Genomic DNA, 21,005 nt, shown 5'->3' with positions numbered 1-21,005 from the left:
TTACATTCTGACATAGCACAGGGAGAGATTTCCTGTAGCACCGAATCTTATCTGTTCAGAAAACATTCCCTACCCTCAAAGGGAAAAAGAGTCTGATGGTAATCACATACTTCTCCCCCTTTTCTTTCTAATATACTGTAGGTTTTCAACCATCATCCTTTGAGAGGGTTTTAAGCATGTCAAGTTATATTCCCAGTTCTACAGATGTCCCAAAGAAATTTATTTCTACAGAAATGGTCAGTAGCAGCACACCACCAGCCTCCACAGTAAAAGCCATCACTGCCTGGAAGACACCTGATACTCAGAGAAGTGCTTCTGTACAACCTGTGGTTACTAGAAACATTGCTCATGCTCTAGGCACCATCAGTGGTCACCTTGCTGATGTGGAAAACAGTTCTTCAGTACATGCTGTAAAGGCTGCATCTTCAAGGAGCCATGCTATATCGCCTGAGAAGAAAACAAGGGCACAAGTTGAGGCCTTGAGCTATTTTGAGAGCAGCAGGAAGACTTCCCCTAGCAGCAGAGCGAGTATAGGCAAAGGAAATACTTTGCCAGACAAAGCGTTCAAAGGTGGAAATGCTCAGAGAGTTCTGCACCGATTAACTAAGCATAAAGCAAGTCATTTACCTTTTACCCTTGTTGAAGTCACTGTCCCATCAAAAATGCTTCCTGAAGAATTGAGTGAAACAGTGATTCCTAAAGCAGTGACCTGTTCTGATTTACCTTGTTTTCCTGGTGTACCCTGTGAGCCAAGTCAGGATGGCAGTGTCAAGTGTGGTCGTTGTCCTTACGGTTATTATGGAGATGGCTTCACTTGCAGAGGTATTACAAATTATTGCATTTAAATGCTTTGAAGAAAAGAATCTTGAGATGTCTTTATAACTTGCAAGTATATTGTTATCAGTGGAAAGCGTGGTGTATTGAATTTTCTCATTTTCATTATTAATACTGGCATAGCCTGCAGGCTTTTAGTTGTATGGATGCACTTAAAAATACTTTCCTGATGCGCATTTATGGGCAGTGACATAATGGATTCTCTGTGATTGGTTCACTACATTAGGCAAGACACAATGTGCTAAAATGCCACTTTCATTTTCCTTATTCCTTCGTTTTCTTCATTGCCTTTCAGCAAGATGTAGACAACCCTGTGGCAAAAATATGGAGTGTGTGGCAGCCAATATTTGCAAATGCAAGCCTGGTTATGCTGGTTATAACTGTCAGGCTGGTGAGTATGGCAAGTTAATTTTGCCTGTGGTAACTCATATACACAAATTAATGATTTGCAGAGTGCTGTTGATTTTCTTTTACAGCTCTCTGCAAACCTGATTGCAAAAACAATGGGAAGTGCATTAAGCCCAACATCTGTGAGTGTTTACCTGGATACAGTGGCTCCACCTGTGAGGAAGGTAAATGCAGTTTTTGCTTTAAATCCATAACTACCCAAAAGATGCTGTGAACCACTCCCATTACTGTTTGTTCTGATAGCATGAAGGTGTGTTCATTTTAGTGTCACTTTAACAGAACTTAACAGAGTTACCTTTTGGTATATGTCCTGATTTTCTTGATATACACTGTAAATGCTGCTTATGATTGGATATTCCTAAATTTCGCTTTCAAATTTAGAACGGCAGTTCACCAGTGAATGTAGTTGCCTCTAAGCTAACCACTCCTGAAGACTGGGAAGCCCTGTCTGGAAATTGTGTTAGCTTTCTTTTCTTCAGAGTGACCATCAATGTTGGGACTCTGTGCTATTGAAGTGCAGTTGTTCCTGTTACTTAGTCTTGTCAAAAGGCATTGCATGTGTCTCCTTATTTTATTTCCAGTTTTTTGCTCACTGACAGTAACATTTCATTTTTTATAAAGCATAACCAGTCCATGCATATTTCTAGATGTGATTTCTTGAACATAATCCTGTATCTGCAGCACACTGTAAACCACCGTGTCAAAATGGAGGCACATGCTTGGCCAGAAATCTCTGCACCTGCCCATATGGTTTTGTGGGACCAAGATGTGATACAAGTAAGCAAAAGAGAATAAGAGAAAAATACACAGCAGTTTTCCTGTTCTTCAGGAGCAAGAAAGCAAATTATGGTTTAAATTTTTTATGCCTTCTGTCTAATGCTAGCAAATGACATAATACCTGTGCCTCTTTGAAGGTTCCCATACCTGGGCTTTTTGAACATCAGGTAATATTTGCACATAACTGCAAAAACATAATGCACTATAAAAGCTGCAAATAATTTATATTTTATGATTCACAAACATGGAAAAATTGAGTACATACTACCTTTAGAAAAACACACAGATGTTTCATGTGTCCTGACAGCTTTTTAACATCTATCAGCTCAGATTGATTAGATACTGGGGTACATTCAGAAGCTGGTCAGTGAATGGTGTGTCAGAAAGGCTGGGCTACAGGAAAATTGAATTCAGAAGCACATTATGGTGTCTTCTTTCCTTTTACCTGGCCTGAAAACTGAAAAATTTGCTGTGATCATAGATGAAAGATTGGAATTACTTTGTCTCACATAAATTGTCTTTTACATATCAAATCATACATGCTGCAATTTGGTAACTCCAGATTTTGGGTAGATTTTCCATGGGTAATTTGTATCCTTCAGAGAATCCAAATTTACACATGCTGTTCATATACTGTTCACCTGAATGTACCATTGCATTATTGACCCTGAATTCAGAAAATCCTTTGCCTTCTCTCAAGTCCCAGGACTTTTGGTTTTAAGTTTTTCTTGTTCTAATTTCAGTTCTGACAAAAAATGCTGCTTTTTGTGACGGAGTACTAAAAAGAATGAGATGTTTTCCTGAAGAAGTGATTCATGGTTTTCCCCAGCCATGATATACGTTAATGTCTTTGCTTGTCAGTCTCCTGTTCCTGTGTGCATGCAGCCGCATCACGTAGCACAGTCCATTTGTTTCTTAGTATTGCATTTCTCTTTTGGTTTAGAATTTTTATTTAAACTTCTACATTTTTAACACTAAATATAACCAGACCATGGATATTTGCATGGAAAGACACTTTATTTACCGTTGTAAATCTGTGCTTGCTATTATGGGTTTGAGACTAGGTTATTCTGGTCAGCAATTCCTCTTCAGCTAGGAATTGTATGTTACCTCCAGTGTTAATTTTTGGGAAATAACTGAAAAACAAATCAAGAATAATTTGTAATGTATCTCTTTCTTGTCCTTCTACCCCCGTCTCCTCCCCTGCCTTCTCTTATGTTTTTGCCCACCTTCTTGGCTGGTAGTGGTTTGCAACAGACACTGTGAAAATGGTGGCAAATGTCTCACTCCAGACATCTGCCAGTGTAACCCGGGCTGGTACGGACCCACCTGCAGCACAGGTAATACCCCTGCAACTTCCATGTTCCTGGGAGAACATCCATAGGACCTCCCACTGTTTGAAATTTGGAACTGCATGGCTCAAGTGGCAGCAACAGGAAGCTGTTCTCTGCTGCAGAGCCCCACACTCCCTTGAGTCTCTGCTTGTAAGTTCTGCTGCCAGCAGCACCTCTGGGAAGTCTTACGCTGATCCTTTAATTTGGGGTAAAGATGTCATTCTACGGGAATGGCATTACCTGCAGTTATCTTAGATGCTTATTCTTGTACTTGAAGCAGACACACATATTTTATAGATTTTATTTGGATGTTGTGCTTCCCACTCTTCCTGACCCTATTTCTGCAGCAATGTGTAATCCTGTGTGTCTCAATGGTGGTTCCTGTACTAAGCCAGACGTTTGCCTGTGTCCACGTGGATTCTTTGGTGCCCACTGTCAGAATGGTAATACTTTCTTTTTTTCTTCTCCACACTCCTTAGTTGTGATTATGAGGAAATCTGTGAGAAAACATTAAGACACAAAATCAACAATCAAGTCACATATCTCAGGAGAAGTGGTGTAAAACATAGATTACATTATTTTTTAGATTTTATGGCTCATTCAACAACTGTCCAAGGAGAATGAGGACTCAAAATTAGTCTTGTATTCCACTCAACATTTAAGCAGCTTTCATCCAGTTCCATTGTATGTTATGTGTAGACTGGTTAATTCTGTACACATACAGTTGCCAACATTGACTCCTTTTTATCTGATTTTGTCTTTACTATTGATTTTTACACCAAACCACATTAATATGATTTTTACAAGGCAGGCCTGATAGTGCTGAATGTACATACAAGCTGTCAGAATTGTAGTGTTTCACTTTTGTTTTCCAAAAGTATATCATTAAATCAAAATGCAAACTACAGCCTTTTCCTCCTGTCTGTGTCTTAGCTGTCTGCAGCCCTCCTTGTAAGAACGGTGGTCATTGCATGAGAAATAATGTCTGTACTTGTCCTGATGGGTACACAGGCAGAAGATGTGAAAAAAGTAAGCCAGTGTTAAAATCTTCCTGTGATCCAAAAATAACCAATAAATTATTCTGTAATCAGTTAAGTGTATTAAACAGCAAATGTTTTTGATTTTAAGGTGTCTGTGAGCCAAGGTGTATGAATGGAGGAAGATGTGTAGGCCCAAACATTTGCTCTTGTCCTTCAGGATGGAGAGGAAAAAGATGTAATACTCGTAAGTACCTTGTAGTTATCAGGAGAGCCATACCTTAAAACTAATATGAGACTCAGGGCAACTCTGCCACACAAGTAATACAAAGTTAGTGCCAAAGAAGTTAAGAATATATACACATTGAAAAAACCAGTTGTCTTGGCAGCAAAATTTAGGATGGAGAACTAGTACCAGGAAGTTCTTAGGCTAAATCATGGGACTGAAATATCTGTGAAATTCTTGTATAGGAAATATTATTTGTTTCTTTCTGGATTCTTGTCTAAATAAAAAAATCTGCATTTCTGCAAAGACATGAGTCAAAAAAGCAAAAGAAATTTGTGCTGTAGGACATATAACAGCTGTAATAGGAAAAGAAGTTCAGTGAAATATTAGAAAACTGGAAACAGTTGGATGTGTTGTGAATAAATGATCCAGTGGGCACAAGCTCTTTAGGACAGGTAGAAATAAGACTGTGATGGTTGCATATCTGTGGGTCACATTGTATCTTAATAAAGATATTGATAGTGCATAAATAAATTTTATCAGCATGGATAAAAGCACAGTCTGCATGAAAATCAGCATGAGTATGGGTGGTAAAAATCCCATAGCTAACTTGTTAGTGTCTTTCAGAGTACCCACCCAAGGCTTGAGAACTGATGTGAGCAATGAGCTCTCTAATGGCATGGAGGAAAAATAAATCTCCCTGTTATTACTTTCTGTAATTATTGGAAAGGGGTTGTTTTTTGAAAAAGAAATAAATATTAGCAGTATTTACAGGGGTGAGATATCCTTGGACACCGTGGAAGATTTGATAATCAAATAGTCAGCTATGAATGAATGGAAATAATGGTAGGTTTTATCATGGCTTAATAAGCAGGGAAAAATGTGCAGACAAATGAGTCATAGAAAATAACTTTAGATCAAATATTCTTGAGCTAATTCATTGGGTGTTCAGTTGAATGACAGACAAAAGATCTCTTGCCAAGGTGTGTCCTTTAGAAAGCTAAATTTGGAAAAAATAGAGCTCTTTAATGGTGCTCTCTTAATTTTGTATTTCAGGCTTTTGTAGCAATCTCTGATTGCTACACTGCAGAACCTCTGAATGTGGGTTTTGGTTATAGGGCTTTTTCTTTCTAGTTGCCTCTCTTCTTTAATGTCCTGTTGGCCTTAGACATATATTTGAATGAAGATGATGTGACTCTTGTGTATGAAAAGCACTCCACCTCTTGTGAGCATCCTGAAATCTGAATAATAACTCAGTGTAACCACTTGGGATATAACCATACTTTGTGGTGATGTTTGTGCAGCAATCTGTCTTCAGGAATGTAAGAATGGTGGGGAGTGTATTGGACCGAGTACCTGTCATTGTCCTCCACAGTGGGAAGGAATCCAGTGTCAAACACGTAAGAATGATGCAACCTGAAACCTCTTGTCTCTGCACAGTTCAGACTGCTTCAGCCATGCACAGTGCAGAAAAGTCCTCCTACACCTTGGATGTAGTTTACCCACATCTGGCAGGATAAAGAGTAGAGATTGCTCTACTCCTTCCGAAGCCCTCCAGGATCTGATGGCACTCTGGGACCGTGGCCGTGTATGTTGGTTTGCTCCAGTGCTATGTGCTGCTGCACAAGCCCTGAGAGGCCATTGTGATAGCTTGAAATAGCAAGATGTGCTAAAAAACACCTTACTCATGTTCTTTGCTCAGTCTCATTCATGCCCTCAGCATGTTTTCACATGAAATCTGCATCAAAGCAAAAGGGGGATGGGATAGACATAGGAACACTGTTGGCTGCACGTGACCTTTAAGTCTCCTTACACTGAGGGGTGTTACCCTGTGAAAATACCTTCTAAGGTCTTGGTTCCTATAACAAACAGAATAAGTATCTAGAGATAGAATCCACTTCTCCTTCATGAAGATGTGTCCATGAATAAAGCCTCATATGTACCTCTCTTGTTTTAGCTGTGTGCAGCCAGAAGTGTCTGTTTGGAGGCAAGTGTGTATTGCCCAATGTGTGCTCTTGTCGTCCAGGTTATACTGGAGTCCTCTGTGGGAAGAAAATTCAGGTAAATTCAGGTAGAGCCAAGACACCATCACAATACACTGATTTGGGTGTTAATTAACTAGTCCACCTGTGTCCAGTGAAGTAGCATGATATTATACAAATACAAATACAAATGTGTATTTTGTCTAATTTCTTCCTTTCACTCTGGAACAAGGGAAAGTTAATTGAATTCCTAAGAGCTTTTCCAGTAATTTTTAGGTTCTAATACTTACAGAATTGTTCTCAGCATCAAATATAAACTTGCTTTGTTTCAAATTAAGCTGATTGTCTCCTGTCATGCAGTAGGAATTGATAACTACCCTCTTCACAACAGCCAGTATTTTATTTTCCAGCATCTAGCCCCATTTTAGGAAAGAGTGTCCTACTGATGACTTTTCTTAGTTTGCATCAAGCTTGATCTTTCCCCAACTAACTACACTGCCAGTCAGTTCATCAAGTGTAACTTAGGAATAACTTTACTTTTTTGTATCAGAGGGAATGATGACCATTTCTCTGTTTAGTCATGCTGTTTTCTGTTGGATTCCCTTGCTTGAGTGCTGATGCTCACTCACTGAAGTAATTTGGTTAAACATTTTAGTTTATTACAACTAACTGTTTTGTGATGTCTGAAGTAAAAGCATTCTGCTCTTCTTGCATCATCTATGGTGTTTATCTTCTTTTAATTTCAGTGTATTTAGACACATTTGTGCTGCCAGCAGAATTGAGAGATGGGGTAGATGTGTTTCAAAAACTGAAACAAAGAAATGCTCATACATATTTTGAAAGTATGCAACTACACATCCTATATCAATAAGACTGTAATGTTTGTAATATGGATTTCTAAAATGTGACCCGAAGAGAGAAATAATTTTGATTTTTGATTTCATATATATGTCCTGCATAGAGTTAGTCTATTTTTAGTTGAGAAAATATGTATATTGTCAGTCAGACAGTGCTGTATCATACATTGATCAAAATGGCACATTTTCTTAATGAAACAAAACTATAAGCACAAGTTTAAGTTAATGTTGTGATTCTGCATATCAGGCAAGCAGAGATTCATTAAAATAGTTTCATAAACTTTATCATAAAAATGGGTGGCCTCATTAAAGTCTGGTTTTAATATTTGTTTTCTCTCTCCAAGGTGCAAAGACATCATGGTTGAAGTGGTATGGCAATTCAATTGCAATGCTGCATGGATGTATGAGACTTGAAAATAGAAAAAGGGTTGAAGGCAATTACAGAGTTCATTTAAATGAAAGGAATATTCAGAAGCCTTATTTTAAAGATTGATATTAATCACAAATGTTGGTGAGCTTCAAAACAACAATCTTGTAGTCATTAAAATTACGTATATTCCTGTAATTTTTTGCTACCTCGTGTACAAACCCCACAGCCTCTGATCTCTTCATTGAATTCCAAATCTGATGACTGAACCCAAAATTCTGCAGTTTATTCATGTAGACAACCGGACTGTGAAATTTCTGTTGAGGGAACAAGACTGTAGCAGCTGTTGGGTGACTCTAGCAAAGAAGGCAGCACTTCTGCACTTGTGAATGGTACCTGCTGTTTGCAAACACTGTTTACATCAATATAATTTGGCTACCAACCAAAGGAAAAGCAGAACTGTTTTTTTCTTATTTTGTACTTACATTGGCCTTGTTGTACAAGCCAGTAGCAAGGAAGGAAGGGAAACCAGAACTGAGGCTGGGCTACTGATGATGAAGGCAAGGCCTACTGTCATGTTAACAGTCAGCCAGATGGCAGAATGACTCTGATTTATCTATGACAGGCCTTTGCAGCCAGAAGACAGATCCCAACTTCTCTGTTTTGACTTCATTACTTACAGTCATGAATTTGAAGAGCCAGCTACTGAATTATTCCTGTGTCTGTAAGACTTTTATGCCCCTGTCTAAGATGACAGTTAGTAATACGAGGAAATTTTGTTCCCAAGACTCTTAGAGAAAATTAACAATGCTTTCAGTAATGCTGAATCTTAAAATAGGAAATTTGTTGTGCATCATTCCATCCATACTCATCATGTCAGAAAGTATTTGTAAAGTCTTCACAGCGGACTTTTTTTCCATTACCGATTGTTCCAATGAACTGTTACCACCTACCAGCTTCCAGACAGTTTTTTAAAAAATAAAATTCCAGTTTCTCTGAAGTTTCCTACAGAGGACTGTTATTTTCTCCTAGAGCTGTAAAAGACATTTCTGTTCCTGCCATAACAAAGTGAGCTCTGGTAATAGACACCGATAACCCTTTAGCTAAGCCATTGAAGTTTACTGATTTGGTTTTTTAAGCCAAAAAGAAACATTATGACTTCCTGTTCTCCTAAGCAAAATTCAGTTCATGTACCCTAATTTTAAACAGGAAGAAAATAGAGGTAATTTTGCAGTTTACTGCCATTTTGGGGTGCTGATTTCCAAATCATAGTTCTTAGAAGCTCTGTGCCTAGATTTCTCCTCACCTTTTGATTGTCTGAAGCCATCTTGCAAAGTAAATTGGCATTTTGTGAGCTTAGCATTATTCCAGAATGATACCTCATGGATTTCCAAGTGCCTGACTGGTGTATTTAAAAAATGTCCAATTTCCCATTTGCATTTTAAATTTCAGTGTTTCCATAGTTTCTTTCAATCAAGCATCCACATGGCTGATAGCCTGATGATCTGGGAACCATTATATTATTTAAAACCTACTCCTCTTGAATCGTTTCCTTTCTCACATCTCACAAAGATGTCGATGAACAAAATCTGACTAGCCCTTGGAACTGTTTTGGATACACAAGGTACTGAAAAAGTTGTTAGGGTACAAACACACCAATATCATATAATCTCATTTTGTAGTCACTGCTGTTCCATGTGTCGTTTAAAGAGGTGCTGTGCAAAAGAGAAAGAGAACATCTGCCTGGAGCACTGCTAGTAGTACTTTGGTTAATGAGTTTGTGCAGTCCTTCACTCACAAAACTCAATCAATATATATATGTGCATTTCAAGGATTTCAGGCGCAAATAAAGGTTTTTTTTATTATAATTGTTAGTGTTTGCTGATTATTTTCAATGGTTTTAAAGGCAGAAATTATTTTACATTTTCCAAATGCAAGCTGTGTGAACAAAAGCACATCCAGAGTTTTGCTACAGTAGCTAAAAATGCTCAGTGCTAAGTTGGGCTATTTTTGCTATTTTCCAGCAAGCACATTGTGCAGAAAAATTATTAGTACATGCAAGACAGCTACTTCAAAACTGCCCATTAATTATATGATTAGTTGAAACTATTTTGTTACCACATTGTCCATCATACACATGAAACAGAATTCACTGTAATTAGAAAGCGCTTGGCAACAATACAGTAAAATTGGTCAGTGTAACAAGATGTGGATTTATATAGAGAGCTTGTGTACAGAGGTTAACAGAACAGCTAAAATTGTAAACTGCAATTAGGCCCAAAAGAGTTAGGGGATGTTGGAGTGGGGAGAAGGGTTGGAGTCGACACAGTTCCACTCTGAAGGAATAAAGGGCAACTTGTATGAAACTAAAGATTTTGCGGTGATTCTTACCACATTATGCACAATACCAGTATCTTGGCTGAATTTTCTTGTGTGATTTCTTTAGATACTAAAGATGCTGGAAGGTACCTATGTAAATCATCTATTTATTACCTGGTTGTACTACAGTTGCTCTGCAGGCCAGCAGAAATTCTTCTAAGTGCACATTGATTTTTGACCCTGATCTTGAAAAGATCTTTTAAACTGCAGTACAGTGAATGCTCTCTGAAGAGTTTGTATCACAGAAGATACCACAGATAGTCATGCTGGCTATGATTTAAAAAAAAACACAAGTGGGAAAGGGTCTTTCTTTTTACAAAAGTTAATTATATATTTTCATAGCTGAAAAGAGAAAGCAAGTTAACATTTCCATTTATCAAAAGCAAACTCACGAAGAAGTATCAGCAGAAGCCCTTAAGTAAATAGCTATAACAACTGAAGCTAATTTACAAATTGGCTATACCTACTCCATTATTTGTCCAAACAGAAAAACCGAAAATTTAAATTCTCAAAACACAACACTGAGGAACATATACCAACCCAAATTTAGAGGTTAGAAAGTTTTGCGAATAACTGAAGTTGTTTATGCAGTTTCTGTCATTTAAAGGTGCCACATACTAGTATCAAGTCATTTTACCCAACTTCTGCCCACAGTTTAGCTAGTAAATGATATTTTATAGCTAAACCAAGTAAATACATTCTTGCCAGAAGCACTTAAAGCAGAAGAGAAAGCAAATAAAAATGTGCATGTAAATACACCAAAAAGAAGAAACACCTCACCTTTCCATGCAAACTCTAGAAAGACAGTATCAAAAATGCAACCACTGCAATACCCCTAAAATTTTTACAGTTGTTTAAGTGAAAACCAGGGTATCTGTATAAGGTGTTACAGTTAGCCCTAACAAATAAGGGAGCTAGCATGTTCTGTGTTGCTTTTCTCAGCCTTTGAGCTGCATGCATGACTTATTTCCCTACAGGAAGACATAGCTATCTCCAAAAAGTACACGCTGTAACAAGTATGTTCAATCCTCCAGCGAGCAGAAAACAAACAAAAGACAAGAATTACTGACAGCTCTTTGTCTTTTTAGTATGTTTAACTGTGGAAATAATAATCTGAGGACACAGACTGTCATTAACACATTCTAAGATTGTTCGACTCTAACTAACTAGAAGAGTCACTTTTAAATTCACTTCAAGTTTAATTGAATGATAAGAAGAAATATTTCTTAAAATGAAAACAAAACAAAAAAAAACCTATAAAGAACACTGTAGCCAGTAGATGGTGCTGCTTTCAAGCAGTATTTCTGAAATATGCCATTGCATTCTGTGTGGCATCAAATTACTGCTTACTTCAATCATTTCTAAACAGGAAACTAAATTAGCATTTGTTTTGGCCTGTTCAGAAGCACCAATTACAGGTCTCTCAATGACTGCTTCTGGTCTCTTGCTCCTGACAATGCCAATATCTCTTCCAGCTTCTAGCCACTATTACTGTCACTTTTGTCTTTATTAGTAGAAGTCAGTCTTTTTGATAATAATACTGAGATATTATGCCTCTTTGTATTTACATAGTACTGATTTTATTCTAAATTCTGGGTCTGGTGCAAGTAATTTTTTTTCTCATTCATTCTCCTGCAAACAGTATGTCACCTTAGATATTCAACCTAACTCCTGAATTTCTAAATTATGGCATGATGTAATGGACTGTGACACAGAATTACATCATCATCATCATCATCACCATCATTATAAAACTTCAGAACCATTGATTAAATCATGTTCTGCACGCGAGAATCACATTTTCACCAGCAGGTGTGGAATAGCCAGTGTTTCCCAGCAAAAGCAGCACAAAAAATGTGCATTCCTCTTATGTTGTACCCTGTCCCTGCAGGAAATCCTTCACAACATCTCTGCAGCAGGTTTCCTCTGAGCCAAAGGCAAGAGCCTTCAAAGCAATTGCAGGAGAACAACAATGCCACGCAGCAATTGTTCATAACAGTAAACAGGAGTCTCAGGAACTAAGCCATTGCCTTTCAATTGCCCTCTGCATGCTTGGGCACGCTCTCGTAGGGAAGATTGGTAACTGAGAAGACCCCATTACCTTTACCTCTTTGCTCAGTGGCTTCTAATCCCAGGAGAAACAGGTCCATATAAGTCACTGCCCATGAAGGATACATGTTCTGGTAGTTAAACTCAGTTAAAATGTTGTTCCAACAAATGGACTAAAGTAATGCATAGCTAAAATTCTCCCACAAAAAAAAAAAAAAAAAAGAATTTCAGTTTCATCTAGAAGACAATGAAAATCAAACTCTCAAAAAAATAAAAATAGATCTGAGCATCATTTGTAAAGTTAACTGATTCAGTTTGCATGTTTTGGCAAAACCTTCCTCAACAGTACCATTCAAGAAACAGCACAAATGAGACAAGGAACAGCGAACATAGGAGACTCAGTATTCTGCATTAGACATTCTGCAGCCCATTCAAAAGGCTGCAAAACCTAAATGAAGCCAAACAGGCACATCTCCAGAAGACAAGTGTCAACATCCCCCACACATGTGATTTGTGACAGGCACAGCTTTTCCTCACTGCTAGTCTGCAGCCTCCCATTATACTGCTCCTGTAACAACACAGGCTTGAATAGCATAGAATTATCAACGCCTCCAGAAGAAAAATGCATTTCCCTGTCTCACTGGGATAAGGACAAGAAATTATTGGAAGTTGAGAGATGATCAGATAATATGACTGTAGAAGTAGTCAAGATAAGGTCTCAGAGTATCAGTGTGGATTAAGCTTTTAGAAAGCAACAGCAGAATTGTCTGAACAAATATTGGCAGGGAAGTGTTAGTTGTTGGGGTTTTTTTGAAATACTGTTTAGCTGATTGAGATCCAGATCAGATTGGAAGGGGAGGGACAGAAAGCAGGCATAAAGTGATAACCATGATTTAAATAAGATGCTTTGCAGTTTGGTAATGTTCCAGAAAGATGCAAGCTCTGCAAGTTTCCTCTCACAACTGTTTAATCTCAAATAAGGCAAATTATATTTGAACTAACATTCACTTCTGATGATCTGAATTGAGGGCTTTTTGTTTCATGTGCTTTTTAAAAATGTAATTATAGAACACAGTAAGTCTAGTCAAAGGAGAGGAAAAATCAAAAAGAAGAACATAGATCTATTCTGAAGTACTTGATTTGAAGAAAATTTTATTTCAAGGTCAGCTGTATCAAGGCATAATATTTCTGCTTATGAAGAAAAGAAGAAAACATGTCATACACTGCACTCAGTTGGATATTTTAACAACTTTCCTACAATCAGCAATACCTTTCTTTCATACAGAAAAGTATGTACTTAATATAGTGACAACAAAAAGCCGTCTGAAATCAAGTTACCATGTTTATTTTAAGGTCACCCACTGCTGCAGTCTTCCTCTCTGTATAGTTACATGAAAAAAAGTGCAGCTTATCTTGGCTGAAGTTGCTTCATTCCTTCCTTTTCTTTGTACACTGCGGCCCAGAGTATGGCAGTCGACATCTACACACGTTTGGAGCGATGCATTTCCCTCCATTCTGGCAAGGCAGTTTACATACAGCTGAAATGAGACACCAGATACACAGCATGTCTTCAGCACAACACAGGATCATTTTTCTTTTTGTCTCACTGCAGTAGCACGATTGTTCCCTGGTGACTGCACTGGGACAATATAAATAAAAGCATAATGGAAGAACTGAAAAGCAATGTCTCTCAATTTATGGCATTGTGGCCTTCGCTGGAATACAGGCATACTACGTCTAGTCTTATTCATGCTCCATTTCCCTTTTAAAATACTATAATTTCTGTTCTTTAAGGCACTGGCTTTTTTTGAGATGGATGCCCCCATAAAAGTGAGAGAACAATAAAAATTCCTGCTGAAACTTATTCAAATCAGTGCTTGAATCCACACCCATGAGGAAACAGTCACATCCTAGCAGTATCTCACACTCTGCCCTCCTCTTCCCCCATGAGAGCAGAGGCGAGCTGAGTGGGCACAGCTTCAGCTGTCCCCTGCTACACACCAGTTCAGCTGACAAGCCAGGGGCTGCAATTTGTTTATGAGCATGTACACCAAAAGAAGTCAGACTTGATGCACATCTAGTTAGTTTGGGAACAGTGATTATTTTGACATTAAGAACCTGAACACTTCTGCCACTACTGTGGCTGCAGGGAGTTACGCATTCTCTAAGTTCTCTGCAACTCCCACACTTGGCTTTTAATATCACTCTCTATCTCAGTACACTGATGAATATAAAGGAAAAGCATTTGGATGGTCAATGGGAATATCAAAACGTTACTTGTTAGTTTGCTTGACCATATATATTGTAGAAGAACTAACACTAGCTGATTTAGTGCCACAGCCATGCCCACAGCCATGCAAAAATATCAGATGCAGAGGACTTAATCCAGAGACCCTGCACCTACAATATCAATTCAAGTTCAAAACCAATGTTTGCGTAAGGGTTTTTTCAGTCTCACAGAGCAAACAAAAAAAACAACAACCTTTCCTTTCGTAGTCTCAGGATTATTGCCTTTAGCATCAGGGCAGTGCTGTTACAAGCATACAATGCCCAAGAAGTATAGATTAGACTTTATAATCACCTGCTTTTGTGAAGCAAAGTTTGTGAAAATGGAAGTGGTCATTTAGCAAGAGTGTCAGTACTAATCCTAATTACAGGCAGCTTTCAGAGTTCTAAGAGCACATGGAGTTGGTTCTATCAACCAAAGTGAGAAGCAAGTTTCAATTTTACATGTCTATAAAATTTAATGAAGCTTCTAACCCACACCAGTAGCAATAGTACTTCCATAATTTTCAGCTCCTTATATTGGGGTCTCAGTTTACAAACAATGTTTCAGAAATATGAACAAAACACACCAAGTAATTAACTTGGTGACAACCAAAATCTGAATCTTTCAAAGTGACAAAGTTCTGTTTTTGACCAAAATGAACAGCCACCTACTCCCTACTCGTAAGAGCCCCAGTAAGTGGAAACAGCTCTCAGTTACTATTCAAAGATTAGATTCAAAGCTTCCCTAGAAGCTTTGTTAGGCCCTGAAGATTTGAACAATTTGATTGGTAAATCAAACAAGCAGAGGAAAGAATAAATGAAAAATGTCAGAAGTCATTTACCTAAGTGACATGCTCTACCGACCCATCCAGCTGGACAGCTACAAATCCCAGGAGCCACACAAGCTCCATTATTGCGACAACCTTGAGGACAAATTGCTACAAGAAAAAGAATGGGTAAGTCAGCAGGATTTATAAAACTGATGTAAAAGAATCCTGACAGAATGAAAGATTCAGGATGATACAAGTCAAAATGGCAAAACACATTTTCTTCTAGGCCAGATATTCAACTGGTATAACTCCAAAAGCATTTCTAAGACTATGGAAATTGAAAAAAAAATAAAAATAGGTACAGTGTTATGAATCTTGGTTTAAATGTGAAAAGTTGTACACCTTAATGCAAAATATTTTCACATATTTTATCTGTGTAAGTACACATAATGTAGGTCACTCAGTTCTGTAGTAATGCAATGACATTTCCATACTTATTAGTTCCTAATACATTTAAAATTATTTTGTTATTGCAGTTTTAGAACTAATATAAAAATTTGCACAAATGTAGACACGCACCTTCCTGGCATCTTGATCCTGTCCAGCCAGAAGCACACAGGCACTTCACAACTCCATTGACAGAGACACATTCCCCACCATTCTGACACCCTCCTTCACAGCTTACTGTGGAAAACAGAATACACTGGGCATTTCAGAAGCAGCACAGGACTTCAAATAATTGTCTTTAAACAGCTCGTCTGGCATCAACTACTTGTTTTATCATGTCTTCAAAAACTAAAATTTCAACTGTTCAGAGCAAGGCACTGCTCTGCTTCTCACCAGTAACACCACTGTTCATCAGCTACACCACAGGAACTACTAACATGCATATTCATATCAGACTTGCCAAATCACAGCTAGTAAGCCAATAACACATGGTTAAGGATTCACATATTTCCTTCCCTGACAGGACCTACATGTAACAAGAGGAAGAAGAGAAGAGGATATTACTTTGACAAATTACTATTGTCATATAGTCATATATATATATATATATATGACTATAGTCAAGTTAAGCAGTACCTTCCCAAAGGCCAAATACTTGAGTTAGCCTCCTCATTTTGGAATTGTTCTACACATCAAAGCCCTGAAGGCCTCGTTAATGAAGCGTTATTTATGCTAGACATACGATTGGTATCAACTGTGGAGAGCACAATACTGTTCTGTACAATTAAGTGCTTTCTGTCACAAGTATGAATGTATATTATATAGTACCTTCACTCTATTGAAGAGAAACAACTATCCTTCACTAAAAAGATGAACAGTTGGGATGTCTGCTTGATAATTTGTAGATAAAATATCCAAATCTCTTGTTCAACCACAAGTACTGAGCACAATTTCAGCTAACAGATTTTTGGCACAAATACTGAATGTGCAAGGACATGCAAGTCAAATCCAGCACAGCCAGAAAAGCTCTTCAGTGTTTTTTTGCATATTACTTTGTCACACAATGTAAGTTAATCCATTTAATACTGATTGTATTTGATCCATCATGATGACAGAGAGAAGTGCATGAGGACTGGATGAAAGCAAATATTACTCTAGTCTTCTAGAAGGGCAAGAAGGTCCCAGAGAACTACAGGCTGGTCTACCTCACCTCAGCTCCCGGTGAGGTAATACAAGAGATGAGTCTGGAAACCATTTCCAGGCATTAAGGAAAATCATCAGCAGGTCTTCATAGTGAGGGTGACCAAATGCTGGTACAGATTGCTCTGGGAGTCTCTGTCCTTGGAGATATTCAAAAGCCATGAAGATATGGCCTTCAGCAGCTAGCTCTAGGTAGCCCTGCTTGAGCAGGGAGCTTGGAAATCATGACCTCCAGAGGTCCCTTCTAACCTCACGCAGTCTGTGATTTTGTGAGATTCTATAATAGCACATTGCCTCAGACCACAAGTTTGTACATGTACAACAGTGTTTTCTTGGACTGCCTTTTCCAATACATGCATGTGTTCAATAGGCTTCACAAAACCATAAAAACTGGTCTTCGCTACTCCTTCTCTGTCATTTCCCATTAACTCGCAACAATTGCCAAACATATCCTCAATGACTGGCCCTCAATGTTGCAGATACTACATAAAATACTATATAAAATTTTCAACTACTTAATGGAGAAATATGTGTCTATACAAGCCATCTCAATAAATTATTTAGAAAGAATCTGTTATAAAGCTAAATGGAATATTTACATAGGACATTAAAAATGTATTTTCCAAGGCAAAAAGCTCCCTCAGATTCTCACAACATATTTCAGTACATGTACTCCAACCCATCCTCCTGCAAGCATGCAGATGCTCTAAGCCATGCATGCCTTGATAGTAATGTCAGAGAGTTACAGAATTAAGGTCATTACTTCAAAGTGCCTTAGATCCAGAACTTGAAGCATCCTAAATTAATGTAATCTGTTTTCAAACTCCTTGTCTTTCCAAGCTACCACTTCCTTGGCTCTTACCTTTATGACAGTATCTACCCCCATAGCCAGGTGGACATCTGCATTTTCCAGGTCGGAGACACTCTCCCCCATTTTTGCATTTTGGATAACATGTAGCTGTAAGATAGACAACAAAGAAAGGTTAAATAAACACTGGTGAATCTTACTAAAGTTACTACTTAATTACATAAGAAATTTGCACATTATTTTTCCATCATTTTGTCTTCGTATTTTCTAAGATATATCTGCCATGTCATCTTACATTGCTGATAAGGTGAAATCATTTCCCTGCATAGGAAGTGCTCCACCATACTAAGCTTTTAAGCACTCAAAACTAAGGAATGATTTGGGCCTGGACAGAACAGGCAGAAGAAAGACCCATATTAAAAAAGGAACACAGCTGGACTGCCAAAAAAGCTTTTGATAACTGAAATGGAGAAATAACAGGCAAGAAAATAGGTGATAAGAATGATTCAATAAAAAGATGTTGCAACTTGAGAGGTATCATGCGATTCTTAAGATGAAATATCAGACTTTTTACTGGATTCCTTCATTCCTCTTCAGGAAAACTATATGCTCTGTTCCTTATATCTCTTCTCTAAAATGTCTCCAGAAGGAAGTCAGGATTTCTTTCTCACCAGTGCTCTTTTATTCCCTTTTTTTGCTTCAGCTGGCTTTTCAGAAACCTTTCTGAAATGTATGGTGTTTGTTTAGCAAGCATCCAAGATAAATGTAACTTTTCTCATAACTCTAATCATGTGTTGGGAGAAAAGCATCTATGATCATCACAAATCCTGCAACTTTTTCATTGCTGACAGCTTGGACAGGTTTGATAAGGTACAAATAAAAATCTTAATTTTGCAAAAATCCTGGATAAATCCTGTAAGATTGCAAATAAATTACCTATCACATACACTCTTTGCTAGTCATAATCATCTCTGAATTAGCCCTGCAGTCTGAGAAAACATTCATTTATTCACACACGGGTTTTAGAAACTCATCTGTTCCTGGGAGTCTCATCTGAGTTAGCTGGTGGTGTGAGATGAGCTCTCTACTTATTCTTTGACTGGATGGGTGGAAAGTATGAAAACGATGAACAATGAGTAACACCATCCTGATTTTGTCCTCATATACTTATTGCACTCTTAAGAAACCCAGCTGCAGAATAGAGGACTAGAGGACTTTTCACATTAGTACCTGCAGAACGAGAATTAGCAGGCAAAGAAAGGACAGAGCGGTATGAAAAAACCAGCCAGTGCTCAGCTCTCCTTAACTTTTACCAGATGCTCTCATTTCTTTGGAAGTGCCATACAAGAGCTCCCAATTTAAGAAAAATTCTGTTTCTCTGTTATCTCAGACAGTTTTCAGTTTGGCTTTCTTGAAGAAGCTTTTTTTTTTTTTTGCCCCACATTGATGACCTTATGAGCACAAGGATTCAGTGGTTTTCTTAATAATTCCAGACACTTCACTTTTCTAGTTCAAGAATTGATCTGCCTCTCCACCAATATTTCATCTCTCCCCTAAACCCTAAATGTCTAGGAACCAACAGTTTTTGGGACAGTTCATACAGTATAACTTTTAATCTCCACTGCACAGCACATTAGCTATACATCAGTTGTCACCACCTGCTAGCCTCAGCCTCAAAATGAAACAACTCTCCATGAATGATTACAGTGCTGAATAAAATTTTCAGCATCTCATTTCAGAGTTAAAAAAAAATCCCATTTTAAATGAAGGACATTGAAAATTAGAACAAATGTTGTACAATTTTACCATCTCTTCACATAGGACAACATGTAAAGCTCCTGATACTGAGTGATTCTTTAGCATTTAATAGCCACAAGCTCTACAGTTAAACTTTTAAACAAGAAAATTAGTAAATCAGTAATCTAACGTGATACACTGAATAGGGTTTAAGCTACAACTCTTCTTCATGATGTTTGCTTTCGCACATTAGGTGGTATTTTCAAAAATACTTTGTCTCTCCATGGCAACCAACAGGAACAGACTCCACCCTAGCTTTACGGCTCCTGCCATGGAAATGGGATGTACAAATGACCCTGTGTGTCAGGTAACATCCAGGAAGTAAACGACAGCACTTTTACAATCACAACGTATCCTAAACAAAAAGAAATCCAGAAAACAACCTACTTTCTTACGTACTCATTTGATTAGTCCTGGCTAATTGCATCTAGAGATACTAGTTAAATGACTCTGTGGCTTAGAATGCTGTCATGACTCCAAAAGCACTCAAGAACCATCTGGAAGCAGTCCTGTGCACTGCGCTCTAGGGATGACCCTGCCTGGGCAGAGATGACCTTCTGGTCCCTTCCAACCTGACTGATTCTGTGAATCCTAAATACTTCCAGGGAAGTATTTAAGCATGCAGTTAAATCGGTAGGAGGAATAAAACACCAAAGCCTGTCCAGCGAGTGGCCTCTTACCCAACAGAGGCAACAGGCTCTCTGTGGACGCACAGCCATTTCCGACAGGGCGGTCCGCTTACTAACGCGAGGGCTTCACACTGGCTCTTGGCTGTGTTCCATCAGTTTGCTATCACTGCCTCACCTTACCAAAGACTGCCTTAACTCTTCTTCCACCTTGCGTTCCTTAGGTCCTCCCCGGCCCCTCACCACCCGCCTCTCACACCCGAGCTCCTCAGACCTTCCCGGAGGGTCTGCTCGCGGGAGGGCCGGCCTGAGGGAGAGCGAGCGCAGCGCTGGGCCCATCGCTGCCGGCGCCCCCCGCCCGCCCCCGTTACCGTGCTGCCAGCGCTCGCCCCCGTTACCGTGCTGCCAGCGTTCGCCCCCGTTACCGTGCTGGCAGCGCTCGCCCTCGTAGCCCTTGGAGCAGAGGCAGGAGCCGTCGGCGAGGCAGAGCCCACCGTGCCGGCAGCGCGGGCTGCAAGCGGCGGCCGGGCCGGGGCACAGCGCGCACAGCCACAGCCACAGCAGCAGCCGCAGCGCCGTCCCGCCGCCGTCCCGCCGCGCCATGGCCCGGCAGGGCAGCCCCGGGCTCGGGCAGCTCGTCCCGCTCCGCTCGCCCCCCTCTCAGCCCCGCTCCTTCACGCTCCCCTCGCTTTTACCCTCTCAGTCCATTCCCACTCCTCCTCCTCCTCCTCCTCCTGCTGAGCGCCGGCCCCGCCGCCCCCCGTGCCGTGCCGGGGGGTGGGAGCCCCCCCGAGCGGCCGCCACCCCAGCGGGTCACCGTGCGCCCGCAGGCCCGGGCTGCCGGGGAAAGGAGGCTCAGGGCTGACCTTCTCACCCTCTACAACTCCCTGAAAGGAGCT

At 39.3% G+C, this 21,005-nt stretch overlaps 2 protein-coding genes across 4 annotated transcripts in view; one reads left to right on the top strand and one right to left on the bottom strand.

The window, feature by feature from the left end:
• The window catches only part of VWDE (von Willebrand factor D and EGF domains), a 45,258-nt gene extending 35,649 nt beyond the window's left edge, over positions 1-9,609 (top strand). The window contains exons 21-31 of the mRNA XM_058830800.1: positions 142-822; positions 1,130-1,225; positions 1,311-1,406; positions 1,924-2,019; positions 3,264-3,359; positions 3,701-3,796; positions 4,287-4,382; positions 4,482-4,577; positions 5,861-5,956; positions 6,514-6,617; positions 7,740-9,609. Coding sequence (XP_058686783.1) covers positions 142-822; positions 1,130-1,225; positions 1,311-1,406; positions 1,924-2,019; positions 3,264-3,359; positions 3,701-3,796; positions 4,287-4,382; positions 4,482-4,577; positions 5,861-5,956; positions 6,514-6,617; positions 7,740-7,760 — 1,574 coding nt within the window. The 3' untranslated portion in view covers positions 7,761-9,609. The remainder of the gene's footprint in view (positions 1-141; positions 823-1,129; positions 1,226-1,310; positions 1,407-1,923; positions 2,020-3,263; positions 3,360-3,700; positions 3,797-4,286; positions 4,383-4,481; positions 4,578-5,860; positions 5,957-6,513; positions 6,618-7,739) is intronic.
• Positions 3,716-20,795, bottom strand: LOC131575386 (von Willebrand factor D and EGF domain-containing protein-like). Of its 3 annotated transcripts, XR_009276776.1 has the most exons (8): positions 20,532-20,795; positions 17,738-17,833; positions 15,808-15,912; positions 15,301-15,396; positions 13,529-13,728; positions 10,256-10,411; positions 6,500-6,598; positions 3,721-3,850 (listed from the first exon to the last, which is right to left on the bottom strand). XR_009276776.1 is itself a non-coding variant. In XM_058830798.1 (5 exons), the coding sequence occupies exons 1-5, from the start codon at positions 20,707-20,709 to the stop codon at positions 13,619-13,621; spliced, it is 585 nt and encodes a 194-aa protein (XP_058686781.1). In that variant the 5' UTR covers positions 20,710-20,795; the 3' UTR covers positions 13,326-13,618. The 3 variants fall into 3 exon arrangements, 1 of the variants encoding a protein (XP_058686781.1); XR_009276777.1 differs by lacking the exons at positions 6,500-6,598; positions 10,256-10,411 and having other exon boundaries at positions 3,716-3,850; XM_058830798.1 differs by lacking the exons at positions 3,721-3,850; positions 6,500-6,598; positions 10,256-10,411 and having other exon boundaries at positions 13,326-13,728.
• Positions 20,796-21,005: the final 210 nt, after the last annotated feature.

Source organism: Poecile atricapillus, chromosome 2 (genome assembly GCF_030490865.1).
Source record: "Poecile atricapillus isolate bPoeAtr1 chromosome 2, bPoeAtr1.hap1, whole genome shotgun sequence".
NCBI classification, from domain to species: Eukaryota; Metazoa; Chordata; class Aves; order Passeriformes; family Paridae; genus Poecile; species Poecile atricapillus.
This window is presented reverse-complemented; position numbering and strand designations above follow the sequence as displayed.